At 36.6% G+C, this 18,706-nt stretch overlaps 1 protein-coding gene across 3 annotated transcripts in view; it reads right to left on the bottom strand.

Moving 5' to 3' along the window:
- Thoc2 (THO complex subunit 2) overlaps positions 1 to 18,706 on the bottom strand; it is a 103,930-nt gene that overhangs the window by 47,779 nt on the left and 37,445 nt on the right. For all 3 annotated transcript variants that reach the window (XM_051178642.1, XM_051178643.1, XM_051178644.1), the window contains exons 8-13: positions 16,065 to 16,231; positions 15,051 to 15,143; positions 11,815 to 11,970; positions 11,076 to 11,248; positions 9,794 to 9,989; positions 5 to 46 (exon numbers count right to left, since the gene is read on the bottom strand). In XM_051178642.1, the coding sequence (XP_051034599.1) occupies positions 5 to 46; positions 9,794 to 9,989; positions 11,076 to 11,248; positions 11,815 to 11,970; positions 15,051 to 15,143; positions 16,065 to 16,231 (827 nt within the window). The remainder of the gene's footprint in view (positions 1 to 4; positions 47 to 9,793; positions 9,990 to 11,075; positions 11,249 to 11,814; positions 11,971 to 15,050; positions 15,144 to 16,064; positions 16,232 to 18,706) is intronic.

The raw sequence follows: 18,706 nt of genomic DNA, 5'->3' as shown, positions 1-18,706 counted from the left end.
TTACCGTTTTTTCTTTATCTTCTTGTTTGCTCCCATCAGACTGAAACTAAAATTTAAAATAATAAAATGTTTAAAAGTTGATTGTTTCCCTAGTTTACACTTATAACAGTTAAATTACATATTACTTATTTGTTTGCCTTTTGCATACATGTATATTTGAAATATAGCATATTACTAATAAACATTTTAAATTTTCATGTATACTTTTAACCTCAGAATAATTTTAAAATCTATAAATTTTAAATGTAAATCTGGAGAGGATTTGTTCCTTTATTTTCATCTGTGTGTCTATGAGACACGGTTTCATTTAGCCCTGGCTAGTTTCTAATTCTCTTTAGTCCAGGCTAAACTTGAACTTCTGACCCTCCTGCCTCCACCATCGAAGTGCCTGGCCTGTAGGTGTGTGCCACCACACCCAGTTTATGTAGCTCTAGGAATTAATCCCAGGGCTTTAGGCCCACTGGACAAGCATTCTGCTAGCTGAGTTATTATCCCCAACTGTAAATATCAGTTTTATGTACCCATTCTTTTCTTAACATCATTATAAACCAAAGCTTCCTAGAACTCATTATTAAGTATTAATTACTAAACTATCAAAATCATTTAGTTCTAATGCATTTACATTTTCAATCCACATTCCCTTTACAATAGTAGTTGTCAACCTTCCAAACACTGTGACCCATTAATACAGTTCCTTATGTTGTGGTGACCTCCAACCATAAAATTAGTTTGTTGCTACTGCATAACTATAATTTTGTTACTGAGTGGTATCTCAGGTCCTAAGATCATCAAACATAAGTTTTCTGATTGTCCGGACCCACAGGTTGAGAATCATTGCTTTACGGAATCAACATAATCAAATACTAATATAACCAAAATCCCAAACAAATAAATTTAAGTTGCATTACAATGCACCACTAGCAAAGTGCTCAATGAAATTTAAGTCTAAATTATATGTGATACTGCTGACCTAAAAAAATCATATTCTGTGTCTTTATTATCCCAATACAGACCAAACCTTGGAGTGACTTGCTTGATAATGCTGTCTAATCACTTAAAATGATACAATGAAAGCTAAGCACAGTTGTGCATGCCTTTAATCCCAGCACTTGGGAAGCAGATCTTTGAAGCAGATCTTTGAACAGTCCAAGTCAACCTGGTCTCCAAGATAGCCAGAGCTACATAAAGGGTCCCAATCTTAAACAAACGAATAAACAACAAAATAAACGGTTAGTGATGGCTATAGGTATGTATCTTCATAAAGGTAGAAAAATCCAAAAATACAAATGAAGAATTAACACTAAGGACAACCTAGACTTCAGGAAAAGGCAAAGTTCAAAAATGAAGCAAAGGAAGGAGAAAGCTATGAAGCAACAACACATATTTGATTTTCTTGTTAAAGAAGGGAATCTGTTTGTATGGTTTTGAGCAGGTTACAGACATTACCACAGAAGTCTTAAGTGTTTTTTCTAACGATAATTTGGGATGCATACCAACACATTTTCTTCTCCTACCTGGCAGGTTCAAGAACATGTGGTTCTCTTTCACAGACACAACTGAGTCAACAAATGTTTTGTCAGCAAATAAGGAATTCAGTGTTGTGGAATAATCTTTCTGTACAATGTGAAATGTCACTCAGATTGGTTTACGAAAAAGCTAAACGGCCAATTGCTAGGCAGGATTTTGGGGGCGAAGGGGACAGTGGGAAGAATGGCAGTCTCAAAGAGAAGCTAGACAGATGCGGAACCAGTCAGACACACAAAATGGGAAGAGGCAATAGCCACATGGCAGGACATACATTAATAAAAACATAGGTTCATTTAAGTTATAAGTGCTAGTTAGGGACAAGCTATCATTTGACAAAGCTTTTATAATTAATAGTAAGTCTCTAAGTTATTTGGGAGCTGGCAGACAGGACAACAGAAAATTCCACCACAATTCAATTATAGAGGAGTGGCCTGTCAGAAACAAAACTAAATAGCTGTGTGGGTATTTTGTATGTTTGCTTGCTTGTTTGTTTTTGTTTTTGTTTTGTTTTTTAATTTTTGGGTTTTGGTTTTTCTTTTTGAGGTAGAGGACTGGTAATTTAGATAACATATTGTGTATCTAGTATGAGGCCGAAATAAAGATAGGACATAACTGGAAAAACTAGGCTTATAGTTTATTACAGTTTAAGGATATTAGGCTACCCCTTTTCTTACCATACTATGATTTAAACCTAACAAAACTACATAATTATATTTCATAGAAATAAAATACATTAGTCCATAAAAATAGTAATTTAGCTGGCTTCCTTCCCTGAGTAACTCATGTGTCTAATGTCCACATGTCAATTCTTAATATTTCATAAGCAGGAAAATATTTTAAAAATGGAAAACAAAACAAAGCTATCTAGAAGAGCAGTAAACCTTCCTCGTAAAGGCTCATTCAGAAAGGATTAAACAGAAATAAATCATGACATACATGAAAATTTATTTTTTAAAAGATAAACATATTTGCAGTTGTTTGAAAGAAAATGGTCCCCAAAGGGAATGGCGCTATTAATTAGGAAGTGTGACCTTGTTGGAGGAAGTGTGTCACCGTCAGGATGGGCTTTGAGATCTCTTTTTTTCAAGCATCCCTCAATGTGACAGTCAATTGACTTCCTGTTGCCTGCCTATCAAGAGGCAAGGACTCTCCAGCTCCAGCATCACGTCTGCCTGCCTGCCACCATGCTCCCCAATGGACTGAAGCTCTGAAATTCTTAGTGAGCCACCTCAATTAATTGCTCTTACTTATGAGTTGCTGTGGTCATGGTGTTTCTTCACAGCAATAAAAAAAAGAAACCCTAATTAAGACAACATTTTACTCCAATTATCTATGCTGCAGTGAACACCAGGCTGACAGGAGACTTATAAGGAAGTGGGTACAAGGTGCAGCTATTCACTAAGTATCATGCACTTAGATTTTGAAAAGAGGACATAGTTCCTATCTTTGAGGTGACAACTCTTAAGCTACAAGGTAACTGAAGTGCTTTCAGCATTTGAATTTTAAATTTGTGTAAAACAGAGCACTCAACTAGGTTTAGAAAGGCCATCATCAACATGAACTGAGGTTCCAAGATCATTCTATAAAGGCACAGCAGATGATGGCACTATACAACAATATTCAGCACCCCAAAAAAATTAAAAATTAAAAAAATAAGATAGGTGATTCATCAAGACAGACTTTGAGAGACCTGAGAAATACAGGGAATTATAGATAAAAGTAAACAAATAGGTTCTTATGACTAACAACCTAATTTAGTGCCTTTAACCCAGTCATATTTTTTTCAAATGCTACTTAAGACTATACATTACCTCTGATAAAAATACTTAAGATTTATGACTAAAATGTCTGTAAAAATTATGGCTCTCTTTTAACTTACATATTCTTCATGTTATTTTAAATGCCGGTTATTGAGTACCTGCTAGGTATGGTATATTAGATTAAAAACTGCACATATATACCTCAAAACTACTCTATGAAAAATCTTTATACTAGAAAGGATCCAAAACAGGTCCCATTAAAATAATTTAGAACTGTCCTGGAGAGATGGTACAGCAAGTAGTTAAGATGACTGATTGCTCTTCTAGATGAGGCAGCAAGGTTTAAGAGGCAGAGTGGGGGTGCAGGACAGCAGGAGAACAAGACCTCTAAAGAAACCTGTCCAAACACATATAAACTCAGAGACTATGGCAGCATGTGCAGGTATACCAAGTCCTTTGTATGTATATTATGGATTCCAGCTTAGTGATTTTATGGGATTCCTGAGTGTGCAAATGGCCTCTTTCCTTCTGTTTATTTTGTCCAACTGCTTTGTGCTAGTCTTCGTTTTACCTTACTATATTTTATTTTATTATTTCCCTTAGAAGCCTATTTGTTTTGTAATGAAAGGAAGGGAGCGGACCTGGATGGGAGTTCTGCAAGGTGGGGAGAAATGAGAAATAAAGGGGAAAAAACAAAAAAGCTGATTGAAAAAAATGCTATAATTAAACTAACTACTTTGTGTGCCAATAAAAATAAATATTTGCTTCTATATAATATAGACACACCCAGAACTCCCCTGACTGATTCACACACAAAATCCACCTACAACTATTTTCTTCCTGTGCTTGCAGTTTGGAAAGAGACAAGCCTGAGTGGTTATATATGTTGCAGGTCTCCTGAAACAGTCAGCTCCTCCTTCTAGCACCTGGAAGCAGGAGAGTCACAACGGAACCTCTTCTCTCTTCCTACTCTTCTGAGACATTTTTATCTTCAGCAACATTTTTTGGCTTCGTGAAGAACCTTATCATCAAAGGCAATGGCAAGGCACATCACTAAGAAGGCAGGCAGGACAAATCTCCACTACATAGACTGCTGTGTCTTTAGGAAGCTCAGCATTCTTATAGTTAAAAAAAAAAGTCTGATATGAAGGAAGTCTTGAAGTAGGGCAGAATAGTGGATTGCTCTCTTCATAAGGCTTTTGCCATCACCCAGTATGTTAAGGACAGAAATATCCAAGATGCTGGAGCAAAGATGATTTCTAGTCAGATTTTAGATTATTAGTCACTGCCACCTCCCTTTAAGCCCACAAAGGAGGATCAAATCTGCTTAATATACTAGAATAACAATTTGGTCTTTAAACCAACAGCATCAATATCACCAGGAAACATGTTAGAAATGTACATTTTCATCTTCCACCCAGGCCTACTGATCAAAAACTGAAGTTTAGAACCAACAATCTGCATTTTAGTAAGTCCAAATGATGATTATGATGCATGTTACAGTCTGGTAAACACTCTCCAACAAAGTGTTACATCAAATTTATTAAATATTTTCACATCCGAAATCAGATATAAAGGATTAAAGACGAATATAGATTACATGATTATTAGATCATTTCTTTTCTAAGTATATAAGCTGCTTCCAAAATAGGATTTACAGAGCATATTGACTGGTGATCAAAAAGCTCTGTTTCTTTTGGGCTAAGTCATGTTTTCTTATGTTTTCTGGAGAATAAAGCATCACTATGTTACCCAGGTGATTATCAAATGCATGGATTTAAATAGTCTCCTGCCTCTGCATCCCAAATGCTACAACTACAGGTATGCACCACACCAAGCTGATAAAATATTTTAATGAGCAAAAATATACCAAAATTCAACTTCACACTCCTGGGGGGAAATTAATTTTCTCCTAATTTTCCTACCACAACTCTAATAATGGCAAAACACATACTTCTTGCCCATAAGGTCCTGAACAGTCAAAATGGTTATTTTTCTTTTCCCTTATCCTTCTATTAAGGATAGAATAGACTCTAGGAAAGAGCCATGGGACCACCAAGGTGTGAAGGTAGAAGTAGAGAAGAGGGTGTGGTGTGAATGAACAAGGTAATGTGATACATCCATATTAAAATATCATAATAAAACTGATTATTTTGCACACTAACTTTAAAAATAATGAAAGAGTTAGCACAACAGAGCCAGCAACAGAAAGGCTCACTCCTTTGGAGAAGGGGGAAGAGAGAGCATGACGAGTCAAGTAAATATGTATCTTTGTATGTAAGAGTTCTATACATTAGACTTTTTATCTGTTTACAAGTTTATGATACTTGGAGTTTAAAAATTGTTGGAATAAGAGATCAGAACATTAAGATTTTTCAAATGCAACAGTAATAGGTAAGCGAAAGTATAATGAGTAACCAGCTATTTACATAGTCTCAAAGTATCTCCCATATTAACTACAAAGGGAGAAATAGTAACTGCATAATAGAGCAATCTTGTGATGAGGAACTTACTAAGTGATCAAAGCTTATATCACCTGTAATTGAATTAATGAACTTCACATGCTCTCTGATTATGATGTGCCAAGGAAAACTAGTTAAATAGTTAACATTACTTGTCCTTTCCAGACTCTTTAACAGCCATAACGATGGAACACTGACATGTTTCCCTTTTACATTAATAGATCATATTAACTGATACGTAAAATAATATTCATCTAATTACTATAGAGAACCTTTTCATAATGCAGCATACTATGAATAATAAAATCAATCTAATAAGACTTTTTCCTTATTAATTGTATGAAAAAGGTACTAAGAAAAAAATACCAATATTAAAAACCAGGTCATTGTGGAGTTTAATTCCAGTATGGCAAAACTAGCCATTTGGACAAGATACTGCTCTTGTCTGGACTGTTTGACTTTATGCTGTATAAACTGGACATGCAGCACCCAGAGAAAAGTGACTACTGAAACAAAATGGACATTGCTACAGGGTTCCTGCTTCATGGAAGAGTCTGCCAGACATTCTGCAGGGCACAGAGAAAAGTGATTGACCCCCCTGAATGTGGGTGTTAGTTGGGAGGACTAGGCAGTCTATGGGGCCTCTGGAAATGGATCAGTGTTTATCCCTAGTGCATGAATGGACTTTGAGAGCCCTTTCCACAGAGAGGAATACTCCCTCAGCTTAGACACACAGGGGAGGGCCTGGGCCCTGCTCCAAATCATACGACAGACTTGAAGACTCCCCATGGAAGGCCTCACCCTGCCTGGGGAGCAGAAAGGGGACAGAATAGGGGTTGGTGAGGGGAACAGGGTAGGAAAGGAGGGTGCGGGAACTGGGACTGACATGTAAAACAAGCTTATTTCAAATTTAAATAAAAACATTTCAAAAAAACAGGTCAAATATTTCAGATGTCATATGGGATTCATAACAAGAACTGTTAGTTTTTCTACATAACTAATTGTATAAGATTAAAAGTACAATCACCAAATTATGGAAAAATGTGTATTCACTCGTAATAGTTTCTAATGTTGTTCTCTTATGACTAAAAAGAAACTACACATTCTTTTCAGATTCAAAGCACTGGGTTGATCAAAATTTTCATGGGCGTACAGAATGGAAATTTTAAGAGACGAATATACTAAACTAAAATTAATAAGATTTATTTTTTTCTTTTTAAAATGGTGTTTGTTGTGTTATCTTTAGTTGTGTATGTGTCCATGAGTCCTGCATGCACATGTGAGGGCTGGTATCTGTCATCGGATCCCCTGGAGCCGGAGTTATAGGTGGTTGTGAGCCACCCAAAGTAGATGCTGGGAATCAAACTCAGATTAGACTCATACCTGCAGAAGCATAGTTCTACATTTTTCTTTTGGAAAGAATTTCAATGAACTGGAGAGAGTTCAAAGGTTAAGAGTAGTCTCTGCTCTACCAGAGGACTGGAGTTTGTTCACCACTAAGTGTAACTACAGCTCAAGGGTTCCTACATTCTCTTCAGGCTTCCCCTAGCACTTACACAAACCCCTGTCACTCCCATACATATATACATTTGTTTTTAAAACAATTAAAGGCTGAAAAATTTTCAAAATTCACCTATCTGTTAAAGGCCAACAATATACAAATAATAGGATACAGTAAAGATTGCTGCATCAAAAATGGACACGATATGAACAGACACTTCACTAAAAACAATTATAAGTAGCAAATAAATACATGAAAAAGTACTCAACATGTCACTAGCATGACAAAAACAGGAACCACAGTAAGATACCATACCTTACTAGGATGAATAAAATTTAAGTATTATAATACCATATGTCAGTAAGGCTATGAAGCATCTGAGAGCCTCAAATAATTGCTTTCAGAAATATAAAATACATAGACACTGTTAGCTTTCATAATTGAATGATGAATCTCAAAATATTAAAAAACAGAACATATAATTATTTCCATGAGCTCATAGAAAAAGCAAAACCATAATGACAGAAACCAGCAACACAGAGGGGAAACTGACTTAAGGTAGCAGAAGCTAACAGTATGTGTGATGAAAATAGTCTATTGATTATCTGTGGTGATTATGGCACTGGGAGGGAGGGAGAGAGGGAGGGAGATTAATTAAGTAAAAATTAAACATTTAAGACTGAAGATGCATGTCATAAGCACATGTTTTATGTCACATGTTTTTTAAATAGCCTGTTTATGAATAAGGTAGAGGCATTACTAGTACTATTCAATTTCATGGTTTAAGTAAAGGTTTTATTGAAGTAAATTATATATACAGGAAAATACATAAAACTAAACACCCATCTGTTTACCCTCCCACCCTCCCTCTCTCTCTCATCATTCAAGTTATTTACATGTGTCAGTCCTTTTAATGAGTGATATTTCATTATATGGAAACATAGTTACTGATACATTTACCAGGTGATGGATATTTAGGTTATTTTTGGTTGGGGCTATTATAAAGCTGCTTTAAATACCTGTACTTTGTGGGAGGCATGTTATTGTGTTCAGGAAAGGGCATTTATGGATCACCAGCCTATAATTCATACCACCAGAGGAACTAGGATACAAGGTGTATTCTAAGAGATTCATATAAAGTCCCTCACAGAACCGGGAAGGGACAAGTCACCCAGAGCACCGGGGGGGGGGGGGGGGCAGTGATTGGAAAGAGAAGTAGGAGAAAGTGAAGGGGAGGAGAGGAAAGCACGTGCAACTAGGAAGATTGAGTCAAGGTAGGAATAGAAGAGAGAGACAGAGAGAGAGAACATAAAAGAGAGAGCCAATATTGGTTTGAAGTGAAAACTGAACCTAAAGAAAGGTCTAGAGACCTACAAGACTGCCGCCAACTAACAATTTGAGCTTCCGTGGAAAGGCTACCATAAATCCCCTTCCCGGATAGTGAGATCAACAAATAACTTATCTATGGAGCCCTCACCTAATACCTGTTGGAAATAGGAGCAAACACCCATACCTAAACACTGAGTCAAACTAGAACCCAGATGCAGATGGAGAGGACAAGACCAGGTTGCAGAAACACATAGAGACAGCTGACCTAAACAAGGAGGAACTAACAGGCCCCAGACTGATAGCTGGGAAGCCAGCATGGATTGACTCAGACCCCCTGAATATGGGTCTCAGCCAGAAGGTCTGAGCAGTCTAAGGGACCTCAGACAGTGGAACCAGGATGTATCCCTGGTGCACAAAAGGACCTTGCGAACACATCCTCCATGGAGGGATACTGCCTTAACCTAGAGACAGGAGAGAAGGCCTAGTCCCTATTTCAAATGACCTGTCAGATCTACATGACCCCACCTGGATGGCATTCCCCTACATGTGGAATTGGGGTGGGGGGATGGGAGGAGAGGGAAGGGTGTTCAGAGTGCATGTGAGAGGGCAGAGAAGGTAGGAGGGAGAGAGGAAGGGAGGGAGGGACGGAAGGAGGGGGGAACTGGGATCGACAAGTAAAATATTAAATTAAATAAATAAAAAAAAGAATTAAAAAAATTTAAACTCAAAAAACAGAAAAAAATGGTGAGCTGGGAACACAACACCACAGTAGAGTACATTCGTAAAACACAAAACACCAAGTCCAATCCTGTCACCAAAACTAAGTAAAAACAGAAATAAGAGCCCTGAGTAGTTTGAGGTTGGAAAGACTCCAAGCAACTAATAGTAATGATTCAAAAGTACATGAAGGAAAACATAAGGAAACAGGTAAGGGGAAAGAATAGTAAGGAAGTGCTAGTTATAACACAATTCACAATATGGATTCCCCTAAGGCAGGTATTGAGGAATCATCTACCTAGATATGGGCTTTTAAAACATATCCACACAGTCACAACGGGGACACAATGGACTCTGCATAAACTGAGTACAACACACTTTTCCTTAAATCATGTTCACTTTGTTTTTGCTTTTAGGAATACTCGTCAAAACAAATATATTCAGAACATTTTCATTTCAAATCTTAATTTTCTACTAAGTAGAAAAATCTTACTGACCTCCTTCATAAATGACTTGCCTATGCGCACGACTTTTGCAAATAAAATGGGATCGTGAGAAAGGTGAGGGCCAAGGTAACAGAACATGTTGAAAACATCCCTCCTCAAATCTTCAAAGGTCTCTACTTGCTTTGGTGCTCTCTTGTTTTGCAAAGCACTAATGGGTGAGCCTTTAGCACCTTTTGGAACACCAACTCTACAAAAAAGAAGCAAGATTTAGAAATCTATGCACTATTAATCCCCAATATCTTAACACAATCATTTTCTTGTTCTTATATCTATTCTAATCACCACTAATTTTATTATAGTAAGTAATTCTCAAGTGGCAAAAAATAAAAAATAAAAACAAATTCAACAAGTATGAAGTAAAGCTCAGAAAGACTATTTCAAAATAGCAACTTAAATAAAGGAAGTCTGAATGTAGCTCTCAAGTAACATTTAACATGCGTTCAAATGGTGATAAGAATGAAGAGTAAGGGATGGACCTCAGATGTATGACAAGATGAAACCAAACATTTCTCAATCTGGGCTCTACTACACTGAGTATGAGGAAGTGGTAGTAGGTAAGATAATGAACGTACAATCAAAGTAGAGTACTAGAAAGGACAGCATGCTCAGAGTTCTCACACACTGAGCAGGTATCTCACCTTGAGGTCACATGGGGTCAATCTCTGAGAAGAAACCTGCACTGTCTACAACCCAGGGCACAAGGAAAGCAGAAGCTAGTAGCTACACATAAGTCAGCAGGCTGGGGCATTTGAGAGGCCTGATCCATGAGACTGAATCCAGAGCTGCTACCAATACTGCTCCTAAGTTCCCTACAAATACAGGCTGACATCTATAGGACTAGTCGACACATCTGTGCTAGTTAAATTTCCCAAACACCAACCTGACTGACTGCTAATGGCTTCACTCAGAGCCATTAACCCCAGAATAGAGAAATACTTCCCTAAGGTTAATAAAAAGGGGGACTTTCTGCCTCCCAAGAAGGAAAGTTTAAAAACAGAAAAAAGGTATTTTCACTCTCAATAAATGCAAAAAGGCCCAAGAAGCTTAACTTATAATTTCCATATTACATTGTAACACATATTCTAGAACACCAGGACATTAGAAGAAAACTCATGTAAACATGACAGACATGCCATGTGAATTAGTTCTTACATTTTGAGGAAATATAGTAATAGACATGCAAGATTTAAAGAGAAAGAAGACAGACATACATAGATCTTTTTCAGTAATCCAAAATTATTTATAGATTAGCACTTAGTGTAGAGTAACATACCTTCGGTAGAGAGGCTCAACAGTTATGTGAATGAGCTTGCAAATAGCTAGAGCTATTAGTTTATGTGAAGCTGCATAGTACGGAGGCATCTGATCCATAATGCTCTGTGCATGTTGCCAATCACCGATCTTTAACAAGGCTTCCAACAAACCAAGTTTTTGGTTGTCAGGTGGCTAAAAGTGAATAAGCATAACAATGACTCTTGGAATACAGATATTTCTCTTTAAAACTTCAGCTAAATATCAAAATAATGTATACCAAAAAAGTTGCACTATCTGGGAAATTTAACACTTGCTTGAATTTTCAGTGACTTGAAAAAAAAAATAGGACCTTTTTTCCTTGGGTTTTTTTTTGTTTGTTTGTTTTATTTTTCCACTTAGCACAAACATAGGCATTATGATTTATAAATTTTGGAATTAACTTTGACTTAATGCTACATAGCAGGAGACACCAGAATTCATTCATCTTTGAGAACCCCGTTGGGATCTGAAGAGTAATATATACAAAGCAAAAAAAAAAAAATTTTTTTTGAGATTTATTTTTTTAAATTTGAAATTTACACAACAAAAAGAGCAGCTTTCTTTGTAAAGGTACCATTCATATTAATATCCAAGAGTATTACCCAAATCAAATTTCAACATAATCAAAAAGAAATTATACTTCCATAAGGTGATTAATCATGAGAAATTAAATTTTGTGATTCTATGCAATGTAAATTTTACTAGACTAACTAATGTACCTTCTCTACTTTTTCGTCATCTTTGTCCTTTTCTTTGTCTCGTTCATCGAGTTTCTCAGTAGACAATACAACCATTGTGAGTTTTCTTACAATTTGCTTAGCTTCCACAATTTCTCGTTTGTATTCATCCATAATGCAATTATCAGCTGGTAGAAGCTAAAAATAGATCATGAAAATTTCATAAGGATTAATAAAATAGCTTACACATATAAAAAGCAAATACTATTGTCCAATTAGAAAATCTATGCATAAGAACTTTAGCTTATTCATATCTATGCCTTCCTTCCAAGTACGTCTTACTTATTATCTGATAATTTTAAAAGGTTAGTACCTAAATATTATACACATCTTAAAGTCACATAGCAATAAATGTTTTGCATCTTTGGTACACTTAAGGTCCTAAATTCACACTACAGAGATGTTTACCGCTGAATTTATAAATATACCTAAAATATGTACCTATTCTATTGAAAAATATCAGGAGGAAGGTGCTCAATGGTAGAGAACAAAGCTCATACAGCATGACTAGAACCTGTGTTTGGACTTCAGTAAAACCAAACAAAGAAAAATTATGTATTGTCCCATTAAAAGCCAAACTCCAAAATAATGATGTATTATATATATCAAAAGGGGAGACTTGAATGTTCTTATTTTCAATTACAAAAACTATTAACTAGTTTCTAGATCCAATACAAAAAAGAAAGTAATATCTTGTCAACCCTCTATTGTGAAGGCTTGATTGTCTCAATCCAGACACATAGTACATGTGGAGGATTTCATAAGAAACCTCATGCAAATGAAAACACAGCCAAAAATATTACTTAATTTCTATAAAATATATATAGTGAGCTACAACATAAATGTTTCTATCCCTGTAAAAATGCACAATCCATTTCAATATTTATGGCTAATGTCAGTGAACATTATTAAAAGGATAGTAAACACTGTATGCTTCATCCCATTAATCAAAGAAAAGGGAAAACCAATCAATTTGCTATATATAGACATATCCAAAGAGACAAGTAACTTTTCTTCATTCTGAAGGGCAAACATATGTTTCTTGATTTCTATGCTTAATATAGGTTCTCGTCTTTTATCTGCACGACTGTAACTAACAGATTGATGGTATGCAATGCTTTTATTTATCTCAACTTTCCAGTTCTGTGCACTTGAAGACTATGTTGATTTCGTGCATATAAAGTTAGAATGATTTTATCTTCTTATAGAGTATCACTAACACTCTCTGGTCTTTTACTTTTTTATTTGTTTCGTAGTGTTGAGGTTTAAACCCAAGACTCTGAATAAGCTCCATAAAGCAGTCTTACGTGGAGGTACCCATAAACCCTTAAATGAACAGATCTCAACATAGGGGACATATGGGTCTCAATCACTTGGCGGGGGGTGAAATGACCCTCTCACAGGGGTAACCAAGACCATCAGAAAATATTTACATTATGATTTATAACAGTAGAAAGATTACAGTTATGAAGTAGAAACAAAATAATTTTACAATTGGGGGGTCACCACAACATGAGGAGCTGTATTAAAGAGTTGCAGCATTAGGAAGGTTGAGAACCACTAGCTTAAATGATCTATTAGCAGAAAGTCTCTTCTAACTACAAAACCCTCACTAATTTACCGCCAGTATTATCTTTTTGTTGCTTGCCTGCTTGTTTGTTTGAGGGGAGGTGTCTCTGCATAGCTCTCATTTCCCTGGAACTTGCTATGTAAACCAGGCTGGCCTCAAACTCCTGCCACTGTCCCAAATACTGAGATTATAGACATAAGCCACAACACATGCATGGCTCACTTATATTTCCTAATGACAGGGCTTTAGCTGTGCCTCACATAGAACTCTACACTGGCATATGAATCCAATCTGTCAACCCATATTGTCTTAAGGTGGCAACATAGTATTTGTATTTATTACTAACTTGGTAAATGAGTATTTAATTCCATTATCATTTCAGATCTATTTTGTAGACCTTCCAATACTTCCTCTTCTAACTAATATTCCATAGTTTCAGTTTGTGTATCACTTTTCTTTAAATCCTGAACAGTTCTCTCATCCCAAGAGAAAAATCCAAACTACCCACTACATGCAGACAGGAGCCTTCCAATGGTTTGGTTCCCACCTGCTTCTGCATCCTCATTACTCTCACATATCACCTCCAAACACTTCTGCATCCTCATTACTCTCACATATCACCTCCAAACACTTCTGCATCCTCATTACTCTCACATATCACCTCCAAACACTCTCAAGTTCCAGGTGTCTCCTTACACAGGTAACTCCAATGCTCTCGAATCTCTAGCTTTTAAACTCACTTAATTTACCTATTTATGTCTAACACTTCATCCTGTAAAATATCTACTCTTCTATGATCCTAGTACAACCTCACTAATTTAGAAAGTTTTCCAATAACCATCCCACCCACAGATGAGTGGGATCACTATCTACCATGAGCTCACACCACAGACTACATTTACATACAAGGCAGTTTTTTCCTCCCTTGCCACAATGTGACTTTTCCAAGTACAGACAATCTTTTTATTCAACTCTCTAGCCATAGTATACAAATAGGAAGGAAATTATCATGTGATTTCAAAGGCAGCCAATACTACAAATGTGGACTACTTTAAGTCAACAGATATTCCAAAGCAGAAACTAATGAAAGATTACACTGAAAACTTCAGCTTCCCAAACTGGCAGCTCAACTCTTGATGAACTAGAAGTCATCTGTCACAGCCATAATAAACACTTCTAGATACTAGACTCAACAATAATTCCCAATAGTGGTCAATTATTACACAGTAAACACAATGAAATTTTAATATACTAAAAGTTAAAAAAAAAAAAAAGAAAAAAAAAAAAGAAAAACCAAAACACAGGAGTTTTACCTAGAACTATCTACATCTAGGCAATCCCCTATTTCCTACAAGTCACATGTAAAATAAAGCTTAACACTACATTGCTTAGTGCTTGACCTTTCTCCCCATGAGCTAAGCACTGGGGATGATTGAATCTTGAAAGCTCTAAGGGTGACTAAGAGGAATTTAATTTCCATAGTTGGTCAAGGAAGAGAATCCACTAAGTGTTTAGGGTAGACAAGCAATAATGTATTACATAGCTTCAAAAAAAAAAAAAAAAAACCTGGCAGCCAACACTGAGTGCTACATAGTTGTCTATTCCCACCCCTGGGAAGCAGAAGCAAATAACAAACCACTGGACTTACGTGTACATAAAGATCATCTAAATCAATGAGATTAAATTGCAGAAGCACTGCTGCAACCCTGTATAAAGATGAAGGAGTCTCACCACTTGGTTCCTGAAAGAAGAAAACTTTCTTAGTGTATAAAGTACAACAAAAACCCTTTATCTCCCAATAATCAATATTCTCTGGTTTACAATCAAACATCTGAATAGTAGTGGAACAAAGATTTGCCAGCATCCTAAAACATCCTCAGATGAGTACAAGAAAACAGCCTGCACGGGACAGACAGACCCAGGCCCTCTGCATGTACGTGACAGTATTTTTTATGATTTTTTTTACAACACCGAAATCAAACTTCTGTAAGGATTTAAATACTTTTTCCATACGTGAGATGAATATTATGACCATAACCAAACTAATTTGTATTGGTTTAAAAATATCCTGTTTTGCTATAATTTTTACAATAGATAAGTCTTCAACTTAGCAAGTTTCTTGATTCTAAATATGTGCACATAAATGACTATTTAGTTAAAATATTTTCAATAAAAATAAATAATGATCCAAGTTTGACCTCAAAACAAACTCATAAAAGTTTACTGAACCTAGTGATAATCTGTCCTGAAATACCTGACTTGAATCATTCACTGTCCTTTAAATCCCAGTTTACATGACTCAGTCACCTTCATCTGCCATGGAATCCACCAAAGTCGCCCTCATGCTTTAGCATAACAATTTCTGCATAGAAGAGTCTCAATATGCTATTACTCATCCTTCAAGGGTTATCAGACCCTGTTTCTCCTAAGGCAAACTTTAATACTGCTTTTCTCCAGACTTTCTCATCAGATCATTTAAACTGTTAATAAGTCATATAATATAATCATTAATATAATCATATATGTCATAACATATAATTAGCTTTCCATTTCTCTATCACTTCAGCTATTTGTTTGAGCTGAAACTAGCAAATACAGTGAAAATGAAAAATAAAACACAGAAAACTATGAAGTTAACCTATACATATATACACATTTTTACCTGGTAAAACTTGAATTTGAACCCAAGAATATGACACAGTGTTTGCGGTTCACACATGCTCATGTAAGATTCTAATAAAGATATAAAGAAGTCATCGTGTTCTGGCCTGCATTCAAACACTTCTAAAATTACATCCAAAACTCTATTGGGATCCAGATTAAAGCATCCTGAAACAGATGAGATACATATAAGTTCAAAAGAGGTTACATGACACTTCTAGTAAATTCATCAACCATGAGAATGTATAGTAAGTTAAAACCACATTTAACAGCTTATTTTCAAAGTTTGTGTCCCCTCCTTAAGAGAAGAATCTTTTCAGGAACATTATTCAAGTCTACATATGTTGTAGATGAAAAGAGAAATAACCAGAGGAATGGGTTATGTCCAGTTACTGTACTAGTTTAAAGTATCCACACTGAAGGGTTAAAATAAGTTTTATTAATCTGTAGGGTTTTACATAAGGGCCTATTTCTTATATAGTGAAACTCTAAACAACCAGCAAGCTTCAATATTCAAAGATTTTTTTTTTCAAATGACAGCTGTGGTAGAACATAGGCACTCTTGTGTTTAAGCATCTTAGAAAGGCTTTTGTCTTTCCTAAGTATCAACAGACATGTGATCTTCAGAGAAATCATAAGCCCAGCTCTCAAACACCAGTTACATTAAACAACACACAAATACATTTAGGGGCAGTGATGTCTTTAGGTCTTTGGAGGGATAGAAAACCATCCTGGAAGAGAACCATGTGGGTTAAAAAATTAAAGAAATAACAGACCTGAAACAACCATGAACTCATTCCTCCATTTAAATTACATAGCTGTCTGCTAGGTGTCACAAGCTTATAGTACACAATTAAGAGACTGCCTCTTCTATCCTTAAATTTTCACACCTTAGAAAGAATGACCACTAAAGAAACGCACTGAAAGTAACCGGAGTTTTTATCCAAAGACAGATACTAAGTAGATTATAGCAAATGCAACTAGATGCAAGCAAGAAGAGGGAGCCATTATGGGTTTGAAGAGACATCTGGCACTAGGGAAATGTCCAGAGATATACAAGAATGACCCCAACTAGAAATCTAAGCAGTAGTGGAGAGGCTACCTTAAATGCCCTTTCACTATAATGAGACTAATGACTACCTTAAATGCCATAATAGAGCCTTTACCCAGTAGCCGATGGAAGCAGAAGCAGAAGCAGAGATCCACACTGAGCTGAACTCCTGGAATACAGTTGTAGATGGAGGAGTGAAAAGCAAAGGGATCAAGATCATGTTGAAGAAAACCAAAGAAACAGCTGACCTGAGCATGTAGGAGCTCATGGACCCCAGTCTGACAGCCAAGGAACCAGCTTAGGACCAAACCAGGCCCCCTGATCGTGGGTGTCATTGGGAGGCTTAGGCAGTCTATGGGGATTCTGGCAGTGGAACCAGTATTTATCCCTAGTGTACAAATGGGCTTTGAGAGCCCATTCCCTATGGAGGGTTATTCTATCAGCTTACATACATAGGGGAGTACCTAGGTCCTGCCCCAAATAATGTGACAGACTTTGATGATCCCCCATGGGAGGCCTCACCCTCCCTGGAGAGTGGATGGGGGATGGGATGGGGGATTGGTGGGGGCCTGAGAGGATGGGCGGGAGAGGGAACTAGGATATAAGATAAGAGTGTGGACATGCTTGTTCACTCTCCATGGGAGGTCTTACCCTCTCTAAGAAACCAAAGGGGGTGCGATGAGGAGAAGGTAGCAGGAAGGGAGGAGTGAGGGGGAACTGGGATTACTATGTTTAAAAAATGTAAATTTTAAAAAATAAATGTTCATCATCCTCAGCCATCAGGGAAAAGCAAATCTAAACAACTCTGAGAGTACATCCAACACCTATCAGAATGGCTAAGATCAAAAACAAATGACAGATTATGCTGGAGAAGATGAGGAGTAAGAAGAACACTCGTCCATTTCTGGTGGAAATGAAAACTTGTACAGCCACTATAGAAAAAAATATCAATATGGTGGTTTCTCAGAAGATTGGGAATCCATATATCTCCAGACCCAGCAATATCACTCTAGGGCATATACCCAAAGGATGCTCAATCATACCACAAGGACACTTGCTCAACTATGTTCATAGCACCTCTATTTGTAATAGGCAGAACCTGGACACAACCTAGATGCCCCTCAACCAAACAATGAATAAAGAAAATATAGTACATTTACACAATGGAGTATTACTCAGCTATTAAAAACAATGGCAAGAAATTTGAAAACTAATGGGTGGAACTAGAAAAAAAATCATCCTGAGTATGGTAATCCAGACCCAGAAAAACAAACTCACTCACACGTTATTAACTACAATGTAAAGGATAATCACAATACAATCAATAGCAACAGAGACGCTAGGTAACAATGAGGGCTCAAAGAAAGACAACTGAATCTCCCAAGGAAGTGGGAATAGAAGAGATCTCCTGGGTAGACTGGGAGCGGGTACAAAGGAACTTGAGGGTTGGGTTGTAAGGAAGAGATGGGGGAGATTGGAATGCTGAGAGAGATGACTAGAAAAGTACAGGGTGATTTCCAGGTCAGGTAGAAGTTTGATGAAAGGGAAACTCCCATTGAGTATACAAGGATGGTCCCAGCTAAGAGTCCTGG

Source organism: Phodopus roborovskii, unplaced genomic scaffold (genome assembly GCF_943737965.1).
Source record: "Phodopus roborovskii unplaced genomic scaffold, PHOROB, whole genome shotgun sequence".
In the NCBI taxonomy this organism is placed as follows: domain Eukaryota; kingdom Metazoa; phylum Chordata; class Mammalia; order Rodentia; family Cricetidae; genus Phodopus; species Phodopus roborovskii.
This window is presented reverse-complemented; position numbering and strand designations above follow the sequence as displayed.